Here is a 17,509-nt window from a genome sequence, read left to right on the forward strand (position 1 = left end):
GGGTCAAAATTATATTGTATTGTATTGTACCTAAAACTCCCAACAGGCGTTACCCCTGCTCCTGGACAGTAAGTGACGAAGTGGTTTTTCTCTGGAATTTTTCCATTCGGCTTCCGTACAGGGACGTTCGAGAACGCGGAAGTTCACGTGGGGCGTGCCGATTTGTAAATAAAAAGCGATGCTTCACACAGAAGGCTTCCCGTCACTGAAAGACTCCTGATCGCTTGAAGACCTCGACAAAAGTCGCGTTGGTAAGTGACACAATGTGCACTGTGGGACGCATTGTTATTATCTGGTGTGCAGATGGTTGGTGTTACTTGAATGCGGCACAATAATTTTCAGATGACGTCAACCAGATATGTGGAAAAATCCAAGTTTTATAGTCGCTCAGATTATGCAGTCCCTGTACGTAATTTAAATTCTGTGTAAAGAACTTTAATCATAATAATGATCGATTATTGCAATATAAGATTTCTTCCCCCGTGTGCACTCAAAAAAAGGGATGTTTATATGTGACTGACAAATGTGGAAGTTGAACTGTTGTTTGGTGTATTTGCAGTCTGCAGGTAAATCTGCATACACACCACCAAAGATGCACATCATTCTAATTCCTGAAACAATAATCACCTCTTTTCTGTTGTTGTATTTTTCGGAAGATTGGGGGGTGGTTAGGTAAAGTGAACCTTAATTCACTTAATTAATCCTACTTTGGTGCAATAATTAACACCTCTGCCCTCTTTTTTTATACCAGAAACAATGGCATCTGCAACCCCTCTGTCAAAGGCAAACAGTGCCTTCTCTCTGACTTTGCTTAAAGAGCTGAGCAATAACGACAAGACGGGAAACATCTTTTTCTCCCCGTTCAGCATTTCTTCAGCCCTGGCTATGGTGATGCTGGGGGCCAGAGGCAACACAGCCACACAGATGTCAGAGGTACAGTCATACAGCTGCCTTTGTTAAAGATTGTAAGCAGCTTGTTGAAGCTGGTTCAATTCTACCCTATGAAGCTTGTTAGCTTACATTTTGTGATGTGTTTCATTGCTTTTCTGCTTTACGCACTTGTGGATTTCCCTCCAAACACTGTTAAAATTCATGGCTTCTGAAATGACCCCTTTCATTTACTTAAAGAGCTCTGAGAGGCAGTTTCAAGCAATGTTGAACATTAATCGATCGTGGCTCAAGAGTTGGGAGTTCGCCTTGTAATCGGAAGGTTGCCGGTTCGAGCCCCGGCTCCAACAGTCTCAGTCGTTGTGTCCTTGGGCAAGACACTTCACCCGTTGCCTACTGGTGGTGGTCAGAGGGCCCGGTGGCGCCAGTGTCCGGCAGCCTCGCCTCTGTCAGTGCGCCCCAGGGCGGCTGTGGCTACAATGTAGCTTGCCATCACCAGTGTGTGAATGTGTGTGTGAATGGGTGGATGACTGGATATGTAAAGCGCTTTGGGGTCCTTAGGGACTAGTAAAGCGCTATATAAATACAGGCCATTTACCATTTACCATTTAAAGCTCCATGATGATAGGGCGTTGAATTTGATCTTTTGAAAGCCGCCAAGCTACTGTGTGACTCACCAAGCTCTGACTTTCAGTGTCAGGAAAAATGACAAAGATCTGTACTGTTCAGCCTTTATGAGGGTCAGCCCTGTGCTGCGTTACTCGGGGAACAGGATCCATAAAATGGAAGTGTAAGGGCAATAAAGCTTCAGGTAATCCGTACGGGTTATCAGTTCCCTTTGTGCAGCGCGCATGCCCATTTGTCTGGCTGCCTGGATTTCATAAGCAGGCACTTGTCAAAGCTGAAGCACTAAATGGAAACGGCTGGAAGAATATTTGACACAGTCTATGAAGAAGTAATACACTACCCTAATTAAGACATATCAGACACTGAGGCACATTTGTGGAAACATAAAATGCATTTGAACTTGTATTGTTTATAGAAATTAGTGCTATGCTTTTAGCACCTTATGGAGAAGAAGGCTCACGCTGTGGAGCATGCCCTGCATTTCAAAGGTCTTTAGACAAGAGATTGACAATCAGTGTATTGTTAGAGTAAAAATCAAATAAGAGATACTGAGGGATTTTAAAGAACTGCCCATCTGGTTAAATAAACAACAGAGAGGCCTTATATTCAGCAGGAGTAGCTGGTATTTAGGTGGAAGTTGACATTCAATAAGAAGATTGTGACAAAAGGATTCCTGAAGTCAAGCCACACCCAGCTAAGTCAAGCTAGTGGGTGTGGGTGTGTGGGAGAGAGAGGGCCTCCACGTGTATCTGGTCATTTGAAATGATAATGCTCTGAAAGATAATGGATTTATTAGAGAATACCTTGAACGAAAAGTTTGAAGAAATTCTTTGAAAACGATCACAGCAGTTGACATAGAAAAGCAAGATTAATGCAAGCTGTCTCTTTTCTTCTGTTTATGCCTTCCGTTGCAATACTTTTAGAATATTACCAGGTTGTTTGACAGGATCAGAGAGAAGATAGTAAAGTAAAATAAAATGGTTCACTGTTCAAATCAAAGAGGTCAGGGCCCATGTGCATGCACGTTGCCTGGGTTCATTCAAAAAGGCTGTGTAGCTGTAGGTAAACAGCTACTTTTCACACAGATGTGGCTTCTGCAACTGAGCTGCACCAAGAGTCAAAGCAGGGAAGGAGCTAAAAGATAACTATCAAGGCTAATAAGAGTGGTAATTAAGATTTGATTCATAGTTAAACTTTCTGTTGGGTGTATTTAAGAAAAAAAGAAAAGAAAAAAAAAAGCCTGCGTCAGAAGTTCAAGTGGAAAAACAAAGTGCAATCACATTCTTCATTTTGTGAGTAAGTGTCAGTTACTGTACGATTGTTGGGCAATCGTTCACTTGACAAATATTGCAGTCCATTGGAGTGAGTAAGAAGCACACAGGAGCACCGACGTTCCCTAAATTTGCACAAACTTGTCATTTATCTCCTCAACAAACAACATTAGTGCAATAATTCAGTCCTGTTTAGCAATGCACGTACGTGGGCGTGATTACTCAATCAGGGTGTAGCTAGAGAGAGGTGTAGCTAGAGACCACCCACAATTCTGAATCTATGAAATAAAATGTGTTTTTGCCTCACACATACTGGAATGTATTGGATAGGCTCCAGTCACCCCACCCCTGCAACCCTGTATTGGAAGAGAATGGATGAATGGAAGCATTTAAATAAGTTTAAATTATGACTGAATACAGTGATAAGCCACAACATTAAAACCAAGCCCAAACACTTCCATATCATCGACAAACGAACTCCATAAGACCTCTGAACGTGTCCTGTAGTAGGTGGTAGTTTTCAAAGAAGCATCCACATAAATGTCAGGATCCGAGATCTCCCAGCAGAACTTAAAGAACCAGTTAAAAACCATCCACATGATGGTGAAACCTCGTGAAACTGCACAGGCCAGACTGTGAGACACTCGTGACTCTTTCACTCGTTCAGTGGTTATCATTACTGGGCCTCTCTCGGTAGGTTATTGAACTTTCGTATTTCTGTAAGAACATCAGGACAGAACTGTTTCTTAAGCGAAGTCACACCCAGTGAAGTCATGCTGGTGGGTGTGGGTATATGGGAGGGAAAGAACCTCCACCTGTATCCAGTCATTTGTAGTGATAACACTCTGAAACACAATGGATTTATTAGAGATTACGTGGAAGAAAAAGTTTGAAGAATTTCCTTGAAGATTATCATGACAGATTATCATGATCATGATGACAGTTGATATATCGGACATTAATCTGTGTAGCTTATGCCGCCTGTTTTCTTCGTCCAACACTGTTGCCTGACATTTCTTTTCTCTTGATAGATGTTATTGTGTTGAGATGATCTTACCATACATAAGCCAGTGGCTTGTGGCTTATGTATGGATACAAGGTGTCCTGTTTCAGTCTAACTGGGCAGTTCCCAGTCTACTCTGTCTGTTAAATCAGTATTTATTCAAATCATTTCCATAATAAATACATATTTGAGGAACTTTAACTCACCTCAGACTGCTCTGGTCATTGGCTGACTAGTCTCTTATTTAACATAATATATGCATATTCCTATAAACAAGTTGCATTTTTTTTTATTTTGTTAGTTTGCACAGCAGCTAACGACAATCAGCCTTTCCAGAGCGGAGGCACGAGCTACAAGCGCCCATTGGTTAGGATTCATTGGTTCAAAACATGTAGCCAAATAACTTAAATTGGAGTTAATTATTGGTAAGAAACAAATCCATAGCCAATTCTGTCATACATTTACGGAATGACGAGATGCCTGTTTAAATAATGATGTACCCCACAAAGTCATGCAGTAAATCCACTGCTGTCAAAAATGACTTATGTTAATAATCCAGATCTAACACAGTTGTTGTTTTTTGGCTTACATTCTCTCTCTGCGAGTTGGTACAAGTAATTTTAAAAGAGCGACTTACTGTAGATGTTGTTTTCCCAAGCCCAGTTTTATACACTACTGTGCTAAGTGCAACCAGACATGGCTGTTGGGTGTGATTACTCTGAGTCAGCTTGGCTCAGCTGTACCATCGCAGAAAGATGAGCCTGTGGGAGACGAGAGCTGGAGCTGATTCTAGCTCAGAGGGGCATCTGGGGACCTACTGTAAGGACAGCTGGCTGCCTGTTAGCTTATTTGAAAGACTGTATATTTTGCTGGGTTTTTTTTAAAGTAAGATTTTATAACACAAAATGAAATGTTGTAATTACTTAAAATGATAATGCTTTGATTCTGGCTAAAATGTTTTGGTTCTCAAAAAATTCCTCTGAAGAGGAAATATCCTTTATGCTTAGAGCAAATGAATGCAGGGAAGTTATGATCATACTGTTTATAATTGTTTCTATTGTTTGTTTGTTTTGTTTTTTCAACTGAGGGGTTTGTCACAACTGTGTAAAAGTGTTTCATTGAACATTATCAGATTGAAGTCTACAACTCGGCCAACACATCAGTTTAAGGACCCGCTCATAAATTACTGTTTTGTTTTTTTAAAAATAGAAAAACAAACATTGAATGTAACTGTGAGCACTTGGAATCGCACTTCTAGGTTCTCTGCTTCACCAAGGCAGAGAAGCCTAAGCACGCACCGGTGGGACAGATGCACATGCAACAGCACGCCCAGTCTGTGCTGCCGAATCGGAAGAAGGTGGTAACAAAGCAGCAATACAGGAATTGCACACTAACAAAAGGGGAAATATTACTAACAGCTGATCTAACAGTGCCGTGTGGTGAGGGGATCAATGGAAACAAAGACGTTAGAGCTTCACAGAGCATTTCACATCTGTGTTTGCACTCTGTTTTTGCTTTGCTGATGTCCTTTATGCTGCTGTCTTGAACTGTGTCGGTAAAAGCAGCAGTGTGAGGGTACATGTTTACTAAAGGTTTAATGTGTATGTGGCGAGTCCAACAGCTTCAAACCCCACAGCATTACATGATGCATATGTGTCCTTTTATGACCTCTTTCTGTGTGTTTTCTTTCTTTTTATCTCTTATTAGCAGATGCTGTAAATGTCATTTGAGCCTTCAAAGTTTGAACCTATGACAGCGCATCACTTTTTCCGTTTCCTGTTTGTTTAATTCCAGAGAATCACTCTTGTATAAAGAGAGAAAACTCTGTTAACAAATTGAGCACCCAACATTACAGCTGTCTGTGACTTTAGCTGTGGATGTGCACCATGTAAAAACACACTCTACTTCATTCTTATTAAACAGTTGGACTTGAAGATGACCACATAAATGATAACATGGTGGTGGGATGGTGTGGGTCTGTATGTGCTGTAAATGCTTTGTGGAAAGGCTTCTCTAAGCTTGGGTCATGGCTTCTCTGAATCCAGTGCTTTTTTTTTTTTTGTTTTTTGTTTTTTGAACAGTTGTCTGCTTTGTTCACAGTGCCTGAAAACGAAGGATTGTCAGGATGATGTCCACAGCAGCTTTGCGCAGTTGCTGAGTGTGCTCAACAAGTCAGATGCTCCATATTCTCTCAGCGTTGCCAACAGACTGTATGGGGAGCAATCCTACCAGTTTGTTAAGGTGTGTGTCTCTCTGTTTGTGTGGCTTGTTTTTTTTCCTAAAGAATGAGAGGAATCTTTAAGCTGTGGAGGAAAGAATGAGGTAGTTGATTAGGTAGTAAAATCCCACAGAGCTAATAGGTTATTTTGTTTGGGTGTTCAGAATTTATAAGTGTGTCATTAACTGATTTCAGGATTTCTTGGGAAAAACCAAGAAGCATTACAATGCTGAGCTGGAGGCCGTGGACTTCATCAAAAGCTTCGATGCTGCCAGGCTCAACATCAACAGCTGGGTGGAGACGACAACACAAGGTGGGTAACACACTAAACATGTCCACTGATATAAAATTAGAAGTTGTAATGAAGTATTAGTGTGTTGGTTAGTAGTCCTGCAGAACTGTTCTTCTGTGAGATGTTAGAGTATTTATTACATACGTCCGTGTCGTTGCTTCACACGTGTCAACGTATCCTTCAGGTAAAATTAAGGATTTGCTGGCTCAGGGTGTTTTGGACCCCATGACCAGGCTGGTGTTGGTCAATGCCATCTACTTTAAGGGCCTCTGGAACAAGCAGTTTAAGCAGGATCAAACACAAGATGCTCAGTTTCGAGTCAACAAGGTAATACAGCAGCTGCATGAATACTGCTGATTTTATTTATTATATATAATATATCCTGACAGTGTTTGATGTAAGATCACATGGTGTTCACAGTCACACATTCTTAGCGGCACCTCTCGATCAGATATTTCTGTTAGCTGTGATGAAACACAGTAAAAAACACATTAGACTTTGCTCAGAGTGATAAAAAGTCATTATGCTTCGACCTGGCTGACAAAATCCTAGAACTGCATGAAGTGATGTTAAACCGTCTCATGACTTAAAGAGAGCAAATCTAACTCAAGAACAAGGCTTGATATATCTCTGCCTTTCAAGCTGTTATTATTAACTTGCCAGCAAACAGTTGGAAATCTAGAGTCACACTCTCACTGCTGTTCGTATTTCTCGAGTAGCTCAACAAGCCTTAAAGAAACAACAACTATTTTTAATGTTATTTATTTGCAAGCCAATCTTTTAAAACTTCACTTTTTCTTCTCTAGCAGATTTGCTTCAAACTGCGGTTGCTTTCATACACTTCTGTATACACTCAACACCAACTTCAGGTTGAACTAGTACACTCGTGACAAAGAAAAAGATTTCAGCTGGTGATGTTTCACATGTTATTTTTTTTCATATTTCAGAATGACACTAAGCCAGTGAAGATGATGTACCAAAAGTCTAAGTTCCCTTTGACCTTCATCCATGAAGTCAACTGTCAGGTAATTTGCAGTGAATCAGTCAGTATGGCCGGCAACCCATCACCTGTTAACTTGGTAGCATTTAAAATAGTTTGATTTGAGATTATGGTTATACATATTTATTATATATATACAACTGTTTCTGAAAGTGCTGGGATGCTATATTGTAAATACAAACTTTACAAATAACTACAATGATTTTTAAATGAAAACAAACAACAACCTGTCAAATAGTTTTGCAGACAGTTATGGCAGGTCTGAACTGCAGACAGAACTCTTTATTATGTAGCCATGCAGCTGCATGTGGTGTAAGAGCATCTTGCTTTATTAAGTAGGACGTACCCTAAATACAACGTTGTCTGGGTGGCAGCTCAGGCTGTTTCAAAACCTTGGTGAGTTCAGCTTTAGTGGTTAAGTCATGTGGACTAATGCTCTCTGCATCATCATGGATGCTGGTTTGTGAACTGCACATACAAGATGGTTAATCGTTTTCCACTTCTCCTCAGTCCAAGGAAGGTAGAGAATACTGTTGGATTTGCAGAAATGCAGGAATGAACTGTATTTACTGCCAACGTTGGTCTGAAGTCTTCCAGAGCCTGTGAACTTGTTTTTCTTGCAAAGTCATGTCGGTTTTGTAACATAGTGCAATCTGACGAGCCAAAGATTGTCGCCAATATCAATTTGGGTATTTTTACCCTTGACTCTTGTGCACGGGGATTTTAGTGCCTTTTGAAAAGTATTTAATGGTGTTGTTTTGGGGTTTTTTTCTTTTTAACACCAGACTGTTGTAAGCTTAATGGTCTAGAAGTTATTTTAGTGCTATGTTGCCCCTGTCCCAGCTTTCTGGATTTGTTATTGTATTACCCAGCATTGCATGTTAACATTTTTGGAAGCATGTTATAATAAACTAAGATGATTAAGTCTAACAGTTGCATAGCCACTATTATATATTCACGCTAATGTTTGAAACCTGTGCGACAGATCATTGAGCTTCCTTACAAAGGGAATGAGCTCAGCATGCTCGTCTTTCTGCCCCAAAATATCGAGGACGGCACAACGGGTCTGGAGAAGGTATAACAAGCACACTTGGATAATGAAACCTATGAAATACATAAACAGTGGATGATTTTTTTTATTTTTATTTTTTCCCCATCTCTAGCTGGAGAAGGAGCTGACCTTTGAGAAATTTGTGGAGTGGACTAATCCCGATATGATGGATGAAATTGAGGTCACGGTGGGCCTGCCTCGTTTCAAGCTAGAGGAGAATTACGACATGAAGACTGTCCTGGTCAGCATGGGCATGGTGGATGCTTTCGACATGCAAAAGAGTGACTTCTCTGGTATGATGTATTCTTGGAACATGCCGCACAATAAAACGGGAGCCCAAAACATGAACGGACTGCTGCAGTTCTCTTAAATCAGCGTAATTTCCATCACCTCCATATTCTACATAAATCAAATATGTTATTTTGCTTTGTTTTGTGACAGGCATGTCTCCTGCCAATGACCTGGTGCTGTCCAAAGTCGTGCACAAGGCTTTCGTGGAGGTCAACGAGGAGGGAACGGAGGCTGCCGCTGCCACCGCTGCTATCATGATGCTGCGCTGCGCCAGGATTCCAGCCAGATTCATCGCCGACCACCCCTTCCTCTTCTTCATCAGGCACAACCCTTCCTCGAGCATCCTCTTCGCTGGCCGATACAGCTCCCCCGTGTGAGCGCGTTTAGAGTGGTGTTTCTCAGCTGGAGGGAGGTTACAACATGACTGGTGTAAAATCGAATTTGGTGTTGTTGCTGAGAGCTCCTGCTCAAGAGTTTCATTATGCTAATCACACCCTATGTTCCTGGCCTGTATATCGACAGCACCAGGATGAGGAATTAAAAACGACGGTGTGGAATTTTTATAAAGAATTTCACCCCTTGTTTGTGTCTCTTCTCTGAACACTGTCATCTTGCACTGTTTAACCTAATTTGATCTTTTGATTTATGTCGTAATGCATGTATGGCCCTATTTGCTGCAGTCATATACCCTATTTTATCTATCTTGAAGACTAGATTGTTATCGTATGCCTTACACCTTAGGAAAAAGTTTACAATGTGCCTCTATTAACCTGCTATACACCAGCTGCACCTTTTTTGGTTAGAAAATGTGCTATGCATTTTATCTGAAAACATGCAATATCATACTTAGCTTAGCCAAAGATAATAATTATAACAGTGTAATACATTTTGTATGGAATTATAAAATGCAAATAATAATTGGAGAATTTATAAAAACGTACATAAATGCTTGAACTGGCATTGAGTCCAGGTCATTTTTATGTATCCCTTGACTTACATGTGGAATAAAGTGTGTGGTTTGCAACTTCTCCATGATTAAAATGCCTTTTACTCACATTTCTTTTACCTGGTTCAGCCAAGTGTTATAGGATGGGGTTTCTAATGCTGTTTAACCATTTAATGTAGAATTTTTGGTATTACACTTGTCACCGTCAGTCTCTCTAACATCATATTAGTCATTTCAAATGTTTAGGGGGGCGTTTTGCCATTGTTTTGTTCCAGTAGGAAAAAATGAGACTTAAAGCAGTTTCTAATTGACCACTGGATTACTTTCTACACTTCTGTTAAAAATAATAAATAAAAAATATTACCTTTGTAACCAACTGAAACCACAAAAGTTGTATCAGCCAAGCCTTGGCCAGTAACTTTCAATCCTAAAACAAGTTATTCATATTGTTTAAATGCAATATAATACTTATCTTAGCCAAAGAGAGTAATAATAACAGTGTGTTAAAAATAGCTTCCTAATTTCCCATTTTAAATAGCCGTCCCACTCCAGCACAGTAGGTGGTGCTATTGCATTAGCTGTGCTCGCTGAAGCCCTTTGTGGAATTTATAGGAAGAAGACAATTTTCCTAATGCCACTTCCGGATAACTTCCGTGTTGTCATATTTGAAATTGGGGCATTCAAATGGGATTAATACTCGCTAGTTTAATGTTTGATAAGTCCGTAAACTAAATAGAAGCGATATGGACGCGGAGAAACGTTAAACATAGAAGAATAGCCAACGTAGCTCTCAGTCCTGCCTACTAATCACTCCGTGGCTGGTGATGGAGAAGCTAATATCTAAACTCACTGAAAAGCATATCCTTTTCACGGCTTCCTTCGTTATAAGACTAGCTTTGGTCGCTTATGGAGACTACCAGGACAGGACAATGGCGGTGAAGTACACTGACATTGACTACCATGTGTTCACAGATGCTGCGAGGTTCATTACTGAGGTAACAACTGTCTCAAAACGGAATGTCCTGCTGATATAACGCTGACAATGAAAAATAGTGAGAAGCACCAGTTGTATAAGGGTGGTAACATTACTTAATACTGAGCTAAATGGAGAATTTATGAACTAGGATTTACCTTGAATTGAAGCCGTTAGGTCACCAAACCAAAGCTTAGTATGTTCAGTTCAATGCAGGTGTATTTTTATAACGCCAAATCGCAACAGGATTCCCCTCAAGGTGGTATAAAGCGTAGTTATTCGGGAGAAAACAAACAACTCCCCAAAAGCAAGCACTTGGAGACTGTGGGAAGAAAAAAATCCCGTTTGACAGGAAGAAGCCTCCGACAGAGCTAGGCTAGAGAGTAGCTCTATGGCACAAGATCGGTGGAAGCAGAAAAGAAAAATATTAAGAGACACACACATCAAGGAGAACTTTTAAGTGAAGTTCAGACAGTGTTGGACACCTGGATATTTAACACATGAAGTTAGTTGGAGTTGTATCAAATACGGCCAATTTATGGGGTTGTTGTTTAACTTTCCAGAGATGCAGAGAGTGAAACATAAAAAAATATTATTTTTATGTTAGGATATTTTTTGTAGTGAGGTTCTTATTACATTTCTATGTCAACAAAATAAGCAATGTTTAATATATGATATTTATTCTAGCACTTCATACACTGGTGTATGAAACCGTCAACAGAAGACAAAATTTCTGTCAGGCTTTTGGATGAAATGGCTGTTTTAGCTGGTTATCATATATAACCCGTTTATTTAACCTAATATCACATTCAGCATTTTCATGTGGGGAATTCCTTTTACAGGGCGAGTCCCCATACAACAGGTCAACCTACCGTTACACTCCTCTGCTGGCCTGGCTTCTCACCCCAAACATCTATCTTAACATGGTTTTTGGAAAGATCCTCTTCATTGTATGCGATGTGCTGTCAGGACTGCTCATCTACAAAGTCCTCTGCCTGCGAGGTCTAAGAGCTGAGGTGTGTGACTCTGGGACTCTTTCATCATATCTCTCTCTTTTTTTTTTTTTTAATTAGATGAGCTATGGGGGGGGGGGTTACAGATAAAAATACAAAAATACATTTTTGCTTGTTTATGTTCAGACTGCACGCTGTGTTTCTTCTTTGTGGCTTCTCAACCCGTTGCCCATGGGAGTGTCCAGCCGAGGGAATGCCGAGTCAATCCTGGCAGCTCTGGTGCTGGGGACTCTGCTCTGCATGGAACGCAGAGGTGTGGGTTAAATATATCAGTATTAATTTGATCATGTGTTTTCACAGCTTCTGTGTTTATTGGCTCTTTTTGTTTTCTTCCAGCTCAGCGTCTGACATGGGCAGCGCTGCTGTATGGTTTATCGGTTCATATGAAGATCTACCCTGTTACGTATGCTCTGCCCATTGCCCTGACCCTTCGCACAGCTGAAATCAGGGTAGATGAAGCCAAAAACGTCTCAAGATTCAAGAAACTTGTCGGCTTTTTTGTTGGCTTCTTCAACCGAGATCTGCTCCTATTTGCAAGTGTGGCTGGCGGAGTCTTCTTTACACTCACAGCACTCTTCTATTACATGTGAGATGGACGCCACAAACTGTTTTCATGATTTAGAAATGACTGTTCTATTACTGCAACTAATGCTATTGGAATTAGCATTATTTGTTAATATTCAGATGCCATAAAAATTACTTTGAAGATGATAAACTGTTGTTTAGGAATGGCTTTCAACAATGCTAAGTACTGTTTTTGATTTGACTTAATGCTAGCCTCTCTTGTGACCCATTATTTGAACCAACACTCTTACTCACACGTGTGTCTTCTCGTATAAACGCAGGTATGGTTGGCAGTTTCTTTATGAGACCTATTTGTACCATCTGACCAGAAGGGACATCAGACACAACTTCTCTCCATACTTCTACATGCTCTACCTTACTGCAGGTATTTATCCATCCAACCATTCGCGCCTGTATTGTGTAGCATTTGAAGGCAATAAAATGCTTGTTAAATCTGATTTATAGGTGTGTTGAGTTATTTTTCTCTGTCTTTTGTGTTATACTGAGCAAACATACAGCGGGTAATACAGCTTTATTTATTTATTTATTTTTAAATGAGCCCATTTCTTTCGGCCTTGCAGAGAGTACGTGGAGCCAGTGGCTAGGCTTGGCAGCATTCCTGCCGCAGTTCGCCCTGCTGTTGGTAACGTCATGGATGTATTACAAAGACCTGGCCTTCTGCTGTTTCCTGCACACAGCCATTTTTGTTACCTTCAACAAAGTGTGCACTTCTCAGGTACATACCTAACATAATTTCACTTTGTTCCTCCTGTCCTAGACATAACACACAGACTTTACAAATGTAACAATGTTTCTTGTAATCCTTTCACAGTACTTCCTCTGGTACCTGTGCTTACTTCCTCTGGTCATCCCTAACCTCAGTCTGACAGTAAAACAAGGGTTGGGACTACTGCTCCTCTGGTTTGCTGGACAGGTAATTAAGTTAAGCACATTTAAAATTACAGTTAAATATGAATTCAGATATGCATTTGTTAATGTAATCAGATTTCATACCATAGACTGAATCTATGGGCTCTCCATTTAAAATCCCAGACTAGTAGTTTAATATTCTAATTTTGGTGTTTTAAATTCTAATATTAGTGTTTTGTAGCCAGAAGTGACCATATTTGTACAAGAGGGAGGATTGTTACACTATTAGCTAACACCTTGGTTAGCAAGGTGCATTCATGGAGTGTACAGGTGCATTGCACAGACACAGATACCGTCTGACGAGTGCTTACACACTAGAAAAATACTACAGTTTTACTCACCACTTAGTGTCACTTACCACTCACTACAATCAACTACACAGCAAGACAAAATTTTGGTTAGCTACAGCTTGACAACTAGCAACGGAAATAAAATTTTTAAGCCTCAGAACGGCTTGATAGGATGAGCCTTGTACAAATTTTGTGCCAGAATGAAAGCAGAAAACTGCGTTTCTGCCTTAAACTTGTGCGTTTTAATATGTAGCTCTATGAGGATTGACTAATGTTTAGAGCTAGCCTCAAGTGGTCACTATTTTGTAGCACCTCCTAGTTGGCGGTGTTTTCAGAGCCCCGAAGTTTGTTTTCTTGATTGTGATCTTGATCATGCTGAGTTGAAAGTTACACGAGTGATAGGATACATAGAACTGAAGTCATCTGGTAATGTTTTTAAAATAAACTGTCATATTTTTCTCCCCCTTAATCAGGCCATCTGGTTGGGCCCAGCCTACTTCCTGGAGTTTGAAGGCTACAACACCTTCTTATGGATCTGGCTAGCCGGATTGCTCTTCCAGGTCGTCAACTGCTTTATTCTGATCCAGATTGTAACTCATTACAAACCAACAAAAACTCCACTGAGACTGAAAGCTGAATAAAACCCAAATGTATTTAAAGTGGAAGAAATTTTGTCTTTGAAACTTCAAAGGATGCTCTTCCAGATCATGCACTGTGGATCCATGTAGACCAAAGTTTAATCTCCCCAGACTTTAATTACTTTCTCTAATAATTTAAATCACTTCAGCAAAGAACACTACGTTTTCTGAGCGACAAAGGCTTAGGTGGATTTTCAGTTTTTTCTGAGTTAAACCTGTGGATTACATGCTCGCCACTGCCGGTCAAAACACTTAAATCCACAGTGTATGACATGTAGCAGAAACTGGCTGTTGCCCAGGTTTTTTTGGATGGTAACTTTGAAGTCTGCTCCACCTGTGGCCAAGTCATTTGTCAAAAGTTTGCTGACGGGGCAAAACACCTGCTGCAGATCAGAGATCACAAACAGTCTTAATAAACAGCTCTGGGTCAAAGTATTTAACGCACCCCTCTGGGATTTTTTTATTTTTTATTTTGGGTGGCATTTTGACCTCGTGGTGACGGAAAGCATTTTCTAACTCCAGAGGGAGAAATAATCCAATTGTATGCTGCTAGGAATCGAGAAGCCTTCAGTCTGAGTGTCTCACTTTCATGTTGATATTATTGTTGGTACTTTCAGCACTTGAACTATGGATTAGATTGCACCGAGGAGAATTATCGTTACAAAATCCAGCAAAATCTGTCCTAAATTGTGTCGTGTTTTTTGTACTGACCGCTGTAAATTGAGGCTGACCTGCACATTAATCTGACAGGTAGGAGACAGTTTCTTGGTTTGAGGGAGAATATGTTAAATAGTTCCACTGTTAGAGACAGTAAACAAATGCACTGTTGTCTTTATGTCTATTTTTTACAGTTTCACAAATGAATAAAATCAAATAAGTAATTCCCTGAGAATGCCGTTGTGTAATTTCAAATCCTTGGTTACATCTTGGAGCTAATAATTTCATCTGTGTTTACTATTAACCCTGTAAGAAAACAGACAAGCACAGTATTTACAGTCTAGGCCACTAACGCATAATCTTCTGTCAAGGCAGCTGTTTGACTTGCAGCGTCTTTGGCTGCAGTTCGCAGCTGTGACCAGTAGGCAGGAGCATTTGCAAGCAGAAGGGACAGCTTGAGCGAACATCCTCATGTAACCCTCGCAGATTAATCAGTCAACTGGAGCATGAACACAACCTAAAACAAACAGAGCTGGCAGTGGCTCCATAATCTCACTGTACTCTCCCTCTAATCTCACATGGAAATTATTAGAGCATTCACTTTAGCCCTGTTGGTTCTGAGCGTGTCTGTTGATCCTGGGACTGATAGTGGAAGTGCATAATAATTATAATATACTGGATTCGCATTATGAATGCTTGAGATACACAGCAGGTTGGGTCAAATCGGTGGCTTTCCTTAGACATTTGCACATTGCTTTGCTTTTCTGTACGAGTATAAGGTCTTGGTTGTGTGTTGCATATGTGCATGTGTGTGAGTCATGGTCAGCTGCGGCCTGCATATCTAGTTTATGAATCACCAGGATGCACCCAGTAACCTTTCAACTGGCTAGTTGCCCCCCAGGCACAGGCATAAACCATCTTATTTTAAAACTGACGGCCACATTCAGGGGTTTATTTGCAAATTCTTAGGATTACAAATTAATATGAATATGTTTTCCCCTATATTACAATTTCAGTTTTTTGTGGCAGCCAATCCAAATTACAGCTACTTGCCCCCTTAAGAGTTTCATCATACCATCATAGTTGGTGAACTATGGAGGCAAACTAAAACCAGTTCAGATGAACCTGATGTGTCTGGTAAGTGAAGGGTAACAGCACTCTGTAGGCACAACAGTCTAAAAAGGGTGGAAAGCACTGTTCTGTTGCAGGAGCGCTGATGTGGACAAATAAAGAAAACAAGGCACTGCGTTCACTGTATATTTGTTAATTGTGCTCAGGAAGCAAGAAGTGGGAAGGTCGAGGGGGTTTATGGGTTGCGTGACTATGTCCCATATGCTAATGTGTATATGTGTGTTTAATGAAGTGTATGCATGTGTATGCAGATGCCTGTTTGTGCCAGACCCTGAAGAATTCTCCTCATTGTCACTGGGGGGGATGTATGCATGTATTTGTTCATCTGCCTTTATCTCTGTGTGTTTTTTAAACGTGTATGAGAAAGATGGAGCGAGAGAGGGAGTGACCAGTTAGGCCAAATGGTGTGTGGAGCAGAGAACAGCAGGGTATGAACGGTCACGCAACCTTGTATGGTATAGGATTATAGGTTTTGATCTGCACGCACACACACACCGTGGCTCACGGATCAGCTGTCAGCAAGCGTCAAACACGTTGGTTACACTACAGTTGCCTTAAAGCACTACTCCTTTTTTTTATTTGCCCTTTTCCCAAATTGACTTCTGTTTTTTCTTCTCTCAAATTTATCTCACTTCCCTCTCTTTTTTTTCTCGTCCTCATCCTTTCCCCTTCCTGTACCGAACGAGCATTGCAGAGATGGCGTGATCGAAGGTTGCGTGCATGCGAGTGAATATTAAACATTTAAAGTCAGCCTCAGCCGCTCCTCCCCCCTGTCATTGTCACAGCATCTGATATGAAGCTACAGTGAGACAAATGGCTCACTGAAATCTTGTAGCAGTATCAAACACTGTGTCACGAGTTACTTGTTACTCGTCATGAAGAGGACTTTGTGTTTGAACGTGATTCCTGTTATGCAGTTTGATCCCTGCGAGACGAGAGCAGAATTATTATGTTATTGTTCAGAGTATTTCTAACAATATAATTAAGGCTGTTTCCATTATTCTGTTTACAATTTAGTGTCAACAGTCTGAGTGCAAGTGGATATCTTAACATGCAGTACGTGCATGATCTGCAAAGATTACCTGGAGTTTTGTGGTAATAGTATTGTCAGTAAAAGCCTCCTCGGTACTTTTGACGTAATATGCTTAAGCAGGCTTTGCGTACATGCAGTAAAAGTGGAGAGCAAAAGGGAGCATGCATTTACGGGAAAGCAATCTTGAGAAAGACACTTGAGACTTTTTCAACATTATTATGCAGCACAGTCACCTTAATGCAAGATTGTCCTGGGTTTGAATCCAGTCTGGGGCCTCTCTGTGTGTAGTTTGGATGTTCTCCACGTGGGTTCTTTCCAGGTACTCCAGTGTCCTCCCACAATTCGAAGGCATGCAGTTAGTGGGATTGGTTTAACTGGTGATTCTAAATTGCCCATAGGTGTGAGTGGTTGTCTGTTTCTATGTGTTAGCCTTGCGACAGGCTGGTGACCAGTTCAGATTGTGTACCCCACCTCTTGACCTGTGGTAGCTGGGATAGGCTCCAGCCCTTCTGCGACCCTCAGTTGGATAAATGGAAGAGAATGGATAGGAGGATAATTATGGTCTTGAAGAGCATAAATGCTCATCTGTCACAGGAGACCCCCGACTGTCATCCATCAACTGTGAACACCAAAAACCTTCAGTGACGGAATAAAGGACTGAATGAAGAAAACATCAAACCAGTTGCTTGAAAT

The 17,509-nt window shown here is 40.7% G+C and overlaps 2 protein-coding genes across 3 annotated transcripts; both read left to right on the forward strand.

Moving 5' to 3' along the window:
* The first annotated feature begins 124 nt into the window (after positions 1-124).
* LOC102778688 (leukocyte elastase inhibitor-like) lies at positions 125-9,669 on the forward strand. 2 transcript variants are annotated; one of them, XM_087845949.1, is made up of 10 exons: positions 125-251; positions 752-933; positions 5,048-5,149; positions 5,890-6,030; positions 6,203-6,320; positions 6,484-6,626; positions 7,247-7,324; positions 8,285-8,374; positions 8,463-8,643; positions 8,792-9,669. In XM_087845949.1, the coding sequence occupies exons 2-10, from the start codon at positions 757-759 to the stop codon at positions 9,016-9,018; spliced, it is 1,257 nt and encodes a 418-aa protein (XP_087702075.1). In that variant the 5' UTR covers positions 125-251; positions 752-756; the 3' UTR covers positions 9,019-9,669. The 2 variants fall into 2 exon arrangements, with proteins under 2 accessions (XP_087702075.1, XP_087702074.1); XM_087845948.1 differs by lacking the exon at positions 5,048-5,149.
* Positions 9,670-10,214: 545 nt separating this feature from the next.
* pigm (phosphatidylinositol glycan anchor biosynthesis, class M) lies at positions 10,215-14,877 on the forward strand. The gene is made up of 8 exons (XM_006809690.2): positions 10,215-10,582; positions 11,403-11,576; positions 11,700-11,826; positions 11,910-12,159; positions 12,419-12,522; positions 12,719-12,873; positions 12,970-13,071; positions 13,831-14,877. The coding sequence occupies exons 1-8, from the start codon at positions 10,412-10,414 to the stop codon at positions 13,996-13,998; spliced, it is 1,251 nt and encodes a 416-aa protein (XP_006809753.2). The 5' UTR covers positions 10,215-10,411; the 3' UTR covers positions 13,999-14,877.
* The last annotated feature ends 2,632 nt before the right edge of the window (positions 14,878-17,509 follow it).

Source organism: Neolamprologus brichardi, chromosome 9 (assembly GCF_056152115.1).
Source record: "Neolamprologus brichardi isolate AB-2024 chromosome 9, ASM5615211v1, whole genome shotgun sequence".
NCBI classification, from domain to species: domain Eukaryota; kingdom Metazoa; phylum Chordata; class Actinopteri; order Cichliformes; family Cichlidae; genus Neolamprologus; species Neolamprologus brichardi.

Bases quoted from the DNA above. Each gene is read 5' to 3' on its own strand.
- LOC102778688 (XM_087845949.1), top strand. From the start codon at position 757: ATGGCATCTGCAACCCCTCTGTCAAAGGCAAACAGTGCCTTCTCTCTG. The intron at 6,321-6,483 runs GTGGGTAACACA...CGTATCCTTCAG, and splicing joins GGTGGAGACGACAACACAAG to GTAAAATTAAGGATTTGCTG. The intron at 8,644-8,791 runs GTATGATGTATT...GTTTTGTGACAG, and splicing joins GCAAAAGAGTGACTTCTCTG to GCATGTCTCCTGCCAATGAC.
- pigm (XM_006809690.2), top strand. From the start codon at position 10,412: ATGGAGAAGCTAATATCTAAACTCACTGAAAAGCATATCCTTTTCACG. The intron at 11,577-11,699 runs GTGTGTGACTCT...GTTTATGTTCAG, and splicing joins TGCGAGGTCTAAGAGCTGAG to ACTGCACGCTGTGTTTCTTC. The intron at 12,160-12,418 runs GTGAGATGGACG...GTATAAACGCAG, and splicing joins ACAGCACTCTTCTATTACAT to GTATGGTTGGCAGTTTCTTT.